Source organism: Triticum aestivum, chromosome 5D (assembly GCF_018294505.1).
Source record: "Triticum aestivum cultivar Chinese Spring chromosome 5D, IWGSC CS RefSeq v2.1, whole genome shotgun sequence".
In the NCBI taxonomy this organism is placed as follows: domain Eukaryota; kingdom Viridiplantae; phylum Streptophyta; class Magnoliopsida; order Poales; family Poaceae; genus Triticum; species Triticum aestivum.
This window is the reverse complement of record NC_057808.1, coordinates 312,044,649-312,051,476: the sequence shown is the minus strand read 5'-3', so window position 1 is coordinate 312,051,476 and position 6,828 is coordinate 312,044,649. Positions and strand designations below refer to the sequence as shown.

The following is a 6,828-nucleotide window of genomic DNA, read 5'->3' as shown; positions in this document are numbered from 1 at the left end:
CTTAAAATTCGCATCATCGTCAAAAAGGTGTGCGACTTGTAACAAGTTACCTGAAAATCGGATGCTTGAATGTTGATGAGAAGATTTAAATTAAAGCATAATTGATTTTAAACCAAATTCAGAGCAACATAGTAATAGGCGACCCTATATTTTAAAGGATAACTGTAAATTGCCAATCATTTCATAAATAACAATATTTTCTGTTCCTCAAAGATTGAGTGAGATCCAGTTTTGGTTCATGAACTCAAAAAGCAAAAAAAGTTCCTAATGTCACCACTACTGCATTATAAAAAACGCCCCAAAAATCGATTGCCAAAGGATCCTCGCTTTGGGAGGTGTCCGAAAGTTTTACTTTGCTATTTCTGACTTCCTTTGGCAAACATAAACCCCCATAACATGTTAATACAAACCTTGATATTTATGACGCAAACATTTCAAACTCATTATCTTAAAAAAAATTCAAATTCGAATTCAGACACAACATATGGTCCAGGTGAACAAATAATCCAAATAAACATGACGAAACACATGACGAGTACATGGAAAATCTATTGGGCAAGACGTTGTGGCATGTCATAAGCTCTTGCACAAGTCTCCTCATCTATCAGTTGCATCCCTCAGTTAGTTTGTAGAATTATTCATATAAATTTGCAAATTGGAGGAAAGGAGAAGGAACAGAAAACACAACATTGCAAAGGACCCTAGAGCAACGGCTCCGACACTGCGCAGCGGCACCCCTCCGCCGGGTGGTGGCTCCTAGTGGTGGTGCCTAGGTGTGGGGGATCATGGGATCCAGAACCCGGTTCATCACAGGAGGCGTGTGGCGGTTGGAGCTTTCTCCGGCGTCGACGATGCTAGATGGGGAAGAACCGCATCCCTATGGGGTCTGCGTATCGAAAGTCGAGGCGGCGGCTCTGGATGATGGCAGCGACACTGACCTCGTAGTTGGTGGCGATCTAGTCGACTGCGGGTTTGGGGAGGTGCGGCTGCCGGTGAAAACCGCGCCGACTTTGGTCATGGCGGACGATGGCGGCGTATTTGGGTCGTTACCTTGTGGAAGACATCGTTGTTGCAGCTCTCGATTTCCCGCCTGGGCTACTATGAGAACCCTAGATCTGGGTCTTCCGGATCGAACGATTGCGGAGTGCGACGCCGTTCTCCCTCCTGGGGCAATGTTTTTTGGAGCAGGTGCTGGCTGGAGGGGTACTGAGGTGGAGTGGCGTGGTTTTTTCCGAGTCGAAGACGGCGAGTCCCAGCGGCGTGGCTCGGTGGGGTCTCGGCGATGGACTCATGTTGATGGACGCGCACAGGACGGTGGCGCTGTCTGGCATCGTGGTAGCGTCGACGACAGACCTGCCAAGGTCTATGCGCTAATTTATGTCGTGAAGATGGGTTCGTGGAAGACGGCGGTGGTGACTTCTAGAGCGTGCGCATGCGGTGCGCGCTAAGGTTCAGTTGGATCGGTGCTCCGGTTTTAGGTGTAAAGTCAGGACAGCGGTCATGATCATGGTCATCATCATCATCAAGCTTATAGGAGTGGCGACACTTGTAGAATGGTTTCGGTGGACCAATGTTTTATATTATAATAAGACTGTTGAATTATTTAATAAAAAAATAGTTGCGTGGATCTTTTAATGCAGAGGCCAGGGTTCAACCTCCTTATCTAAAAGAACTGGACTCTGGCTCTCTATATCTTTAATTAAACCGATACTTAGCCATGCAAAAAAAAACTAAAATGATACTCCCTCCGTTCCTAAATATAAGTCTTTGTAGAGATTCCACCATGAACCGCATACGGATGTATATGGATGTATTTTAGAGTGTAGATTCACTCATTTTGCTCCGTACGTGGTCCATAGTGAAATCTCCATAAAGACTTATATTTAGGAACGGAGGGAGTACATAGTTTCTCCTGGGTAGCCTTCACATGTACCTAACTCTGCACATCAGACGAACCAACATGCGGTTGGATGGCTAGGAGGACAGTGATATCCCCAGCCCACTAGAGCTCGCATTATTCCTAGATCACCATAGCTCACATTATTCCTAGATTTATTTCAGGCCATCGGTGACGTTTGTTCTGTGGGAGGAGACATTCTTGTCGACTGCGAGGCGCCTGTGATAACTTCGTAAAATCTCAAGATGCTATGCCGGCTCAATCTCTCAGACATGCTCATGGAGATAGGATGTGCATGCGTGCGTTCATAGGGTGAGTGTATGCTCGTGTATGTGAGGGATTTTGATTGTACCGTGTTAAAAAAAATTCTGCATACCACGCTTGGCCGGATTTGAGATAAGTGGCTAAAATATATGGTTGCTCCAACTCATCTCGCTAGATCGGTAGATCCAAACCTAACCTTATCAACCGATCAGTACGTTAGAGCCACTAGGCTGTTCCGACCCTATGCACTTCCGTGCAAAGATCACAACCAAACCACACTTGTTTCACCTTGACTAGCCTAATCCTCTGGTTTTCCCGTCGACAGTTTTCTGATAAGTGGCAAGTTTGGTGATTTGTCGCTGAAGCCTCGGCAGGCAACCACCAACCTCACCTATAACGCCCCACAAAACGTTGCCATCAGCGATATCGCGCATGAAAAATGCTTAAGCAGCACACTTACTTCTCCCTCTCCAACCGTCGTTTCACCGCGTCAAAATCAAGCCATGGTTTGAGACCAGATTAATCTCCCCTTTAACTGAAACTCAAAAGTGCATAACAACCAGTTGGGTTGTAATGCTTCCACGGGCTTACATGAGTTATAAGGTCACGCTGAATATTATATACGCACACACCATGAAGATTTCTACGAGTTCAGAAGAGAGAAAGCTTCTTTGGCAACGGCTACATCGCAACCACCGCCACCTCTACCACCGCTCCTCAGTCCCTGGTCGCCATCAGGCCCTCCGTTTCTTCCTCCCCAATGTCCCAATCACTCACCATCCCTCCAAGTTCTGCTCAACCATTTCCCCTTTGCAATGCACCAACCATTAACCAATAAACCCTCCTTCCAATCCACCAAACTGCAAGAAACAACTGACACCCAGCTCTCGCTCCCCGGCTTCCGCCTTCGCCGGCAAAGTTGATCGCAATCTCACACTACTGATCGCCCAGTGATCACTGACCAATCGTCCATTTGGATTCGGGCATTTCTTGGCACATAAGCACCCTCCTCCTCCACACGCTTTGCTACTCGAAGCATGCTTGCTGCCTATTCCTTTACTTCTTTGCCAACGCTAGTAGGGGCCTTTAGGTGGCGCGTCTCCTCCTAGGTACGTAGCTCCCAAGAGATCAGCCCGTTTCCTAGGTTCTTATCTCTGAATCCTTCGCACACGCCTGTACTGCACGCACTCCTTGCTCCTGTCCTCTCCGTCTCTTCCGTGCCGTCCGGCGAATCCTCGCCGCGCCGTGCATTCAGGTCCCACGATCGGTTCAGGCGCAGCCTTGTCTCCAGTGTTTTGCTTGTCCTGTTCATCATGTGCTTTGCTTTTAGGTGGCGCTGGGATTGATTTGTCTGTCTCGTTCTGAATTTCTGATACTTGCAGTGGCAGCCATTCTTCCAGCACATGCGCCTTTTGTTACAAAGGAGGTGCAGGGGAGACTGTGTGCCTTGGGCTGACTAGAGCAAGGAATATCTTTGAGTCCATTGATCAAGGAAAGGTATATTGGAATTAGATACTTCTGATTACTAGGAAAAAAGTTGTGCCGACAACGACGAAGGCGCAGACCGCAGAAAGCTTCGGGCAGTAATCTCAACAGGCAAAGAAGATGTTCAACAACATAGTCTCCACATGGAACAAGAGGAGGAGAAGCAAATCGCTTGACCAGTTGAATCCTTGTAAGTGCATCCCCTTGTTTTGTTTCCTTCCCACTTTGTTGTCGGCAGTCATTTGTCACTGTATGATCATCTGTTTCTTCAGTGCAGCATTTAAGGCTTGCCATGAGGAATTTGATCATCTGATTTCTGCTTCTGCAGGGGTGTACAAGACGGCCGAGCTGTGGCAGGTGAAGGAGCCGCTGCCGCTGCCGCCGCCGGCGCCGAAGAAGCGCAACTGCTCCATGGTGTTCACCCTCAAGGAGATGGAGGAGGCCACCGGCATATTCAGCGACAAGAACCTCATCGGCAAGGGCGGCTTCGGCCGGGTTTACAGGGGCGTGCTCAAAGACGGGCAGGTAACTTCAGTTTCCACACGAAATACGTACGGCTCTTACTTCCAGATTCAGAAGATGGTGTTGTTTTTGTCACTTAGCTACAGTTTTCGGAATTCAGGTTACTGAATGTATGGGCAGGGTCTGAATATTTCCAAAGCAGATACGTCCCTTAATTTCAGAAGATTGTGGTGTTTTTGTCATTTAGCTTTATGTGTGTGTTTTTCAGATTATATTAGTGTTAGCACCAATGATTCTGTTGGGAAGAGAACTTCCTCTTTGGTTCTATGCATTTGTCCCATTGATTAAGTGCTGTAGGACACACACACCCCTGACCTGAACGTGATAATCACGTCCGGCAGGCAGCCAAGATCAGAGTGGTGTGACATTTGCTCTTGGCATCCTTGTCAAGAAAAGCATCGGCCAACCACCAGTCAAATACGATCAAACACCAATTAATTCCAATGATATGTCATTAGTAGCACTGAATGCGATGTTTCATTCTCCCTTCCAGTTTGTAAATCTGTCAGCACCTACTTTCAGTCCAACTAATGTGTTCTTGTTGCTGTGAATCGATGAAGATCGTGGCCATCAAGAAGATGGACCTGCCGACGGCGAAGCAGGCCGACGGCGAGCGGGAGTTCCGGGTGGAGATCGACATCCTGAGCAGGCTGGACCACCCCAACCTGGTGACGCTGATCGGCTACTGCGCCGACGGGAAGCACCGGTTCGTGGTCTACGAGTTCATGCCCAAGGGCAACCTGCAGGACGTCCTCAACGGCATCCACGGCGAGGTGAGGATGGGGTGGGGGCAGCGGCTGCGGATCGCGCTGGGCGCCGCCAGGGGGCTCACGTACCTGCACTCCACCACCGCTGTCGGCGTCCCCGTCGTCCACCGGGACTTCAAGTCCAGCAACATCCTCCTCTCGGACCACTTCGAGGCCAAGATCTCGGACTTCGGGCTGGCCAAGCTGATGCCGCAGGACCTGGACCTGTACGCCACCACCAGGGTGCTCGGCACCTTCGGCTACTTCGACCCCGAGTACGCGCTGGTAATGGCCACGACCCTGCACCATTTTTGCAGAACTCGCCGTGCTGATCGGGTTCCTGGCTGCACTAATGAGGATTCTTCCATCTCGCATGCAGACGGGGAAGCTGACGCTGCAGAGCGACGTGTACGCGTTCGGCGTCGTCCTCCTGGAGCTGCTCACCGGCCGCCGCGCCATCGATCTCAGCCAGGGGCCTCAGGACCAGAACCTCATTGTCAAGGTACTCTCTCTGCCTGCTGCCACGCCTGCATCGTCCGGCGCTCCCCGGCGTCCCCGCGCTGCTGACCCTCGGCTGATTCTATCTGTCCGGCTCGTGCTCTGCAGATACACCAGATGGTGGGGGACCGGAAGAAGCTGCGCAAGGTGGTGGACCGGGACATGGGCAAGGGGTCGTACACGCTGGAGTCGGTGTCCATGTTCGCCGGCCTCGCCGCGCGCTGCGTCTGCTTCGAGAGCGCCGGCCGGCCGGCCATGCAGGACTGCGTCAAGGAGCTCCAGCTCATCATGTACGCCAACATGAAGATATGAGCACGTTTTGAGAACGGCCGCGGGTCTTTGCTTGGTTCAGTCTTGGGATTTTTACTCGAGGAAGAGGAAGAAGATGGCGATACATAATTTTAGTACCCCGTTCCATTCATATTAATTGTGGCTGATCTAGTACAACTTTATACTATATCAACGGCAATTAATATGGATTGAAGGGAGTAACTTTTCGTTGCGCCAGACGTTCTTGTGGATGGTGGTAGGATTGTTTCAAAGTCTTGAAATGAGAGGGCTTAGTTTGCGATGTCCAAAAAATGGTGTCTCGAGAAGAAATCTGCCCTGTCGTCAACGATCGATGGAGGGAGCAAGTGGTTTTTCTTTCTTTTGGATTTGTACAGATGGTTAAAATCCCTGACTTTTGTATTATTGTGTTGCACATTGCCACTTATATTAATTATTAAATAAAATATAAAATAAAGTCAATCATGGCGGACCATTATAAGATATATGAAATTAACAAATATAAATAAATTTACTTCTTCCGCAACAACACTTTCAAGAAGAGATAAACGTCTAAGCGCTATAGTTGTGACAGTCTGGACAAAGATTTTTATCCTAGTTGTCGAGACTAGCAACGAATATCAACACAACAGTAAGTAGACAACGTCTTCAACAATGTAACAATGCAATTTCATCACGGCTGAGCCCGACCAATAAATGTTAGGACAGTAGTTTCACTCGCATTTGAAGCGTGTTCTAATCAACATATTGATGACAGATCATTCGATAGTCGCATCCGCTAGCACTCTATGCCAAAACTAAAGGGTATGAGAGATTGGTGGGACATCTTTTCACCTTAGACCATTGCCACTGCCTTCAGGGGTCTGTCCATGTCTCGGCGTGGATCCGACCACTGCCATTCCACACCAGCGCGAGTCACATTGTAGCATTCACCATAGTATTGGAGCCGCTAGAGTGCTACTCCCTCCGTCCCAAAATAGATAACTCAACTTTGTACTAACTTTAGTATAAAGTTAGGTCATCTATTTTAGAACGGAGGGAATAGACGCCAGCGGGGAACCACCGGTGCACCCTTTACTCATCAATGCCATACGTTGCTACTAGCACCACGAACACCCTCTTGCTATG

The 6,828-nt window shown here is 48.9% G+C and overlaps 1 protein-coding gene across 2 annotated transcripts; it reads left to right on the top strand.

Moving 5' to 3' along the window:
* Window positions 1–2,908: 2,908 nt before the first annotated feature.
* Window positions 2,909–6,162, top strand: LOC123121405 (probable serine/threonine-protein kinase PBL28). 2 transcript variants are annotated; one of them, XM_044541366.1, is made up of 6 exons: window positions 2,909–3,270; window positions 3,544–3,836; window positions 3,975–4,171; window positions 4,729–5,199; window positions 5,294–5,416; window positions 5,521–6,162. In XM_044541366.1, exons 2-6 carry the CDS (start codon window positions 3,767–3,769, stop codon window positions 5,722–5,724), a joined length of 1,065 nt encoding a protein of 354 aa, XP_044397301.1. In that variant the 5' UTR covers window positions 2,909–3,270; window positions 3,544–3,766; the 3' UTR covers window positions 5,725–6,162. The 2 variants fall into 2 exon arrangements, with proteins under 2 accessions (XP_044397301.1, XP_044397299.1); XM_044541364.1 differs by having other exon boundaries at window positions 2,910–3,416.
* The last annotated feature ends 666 nt before the right edge of the window (window positions 6,163–6,828 follow it).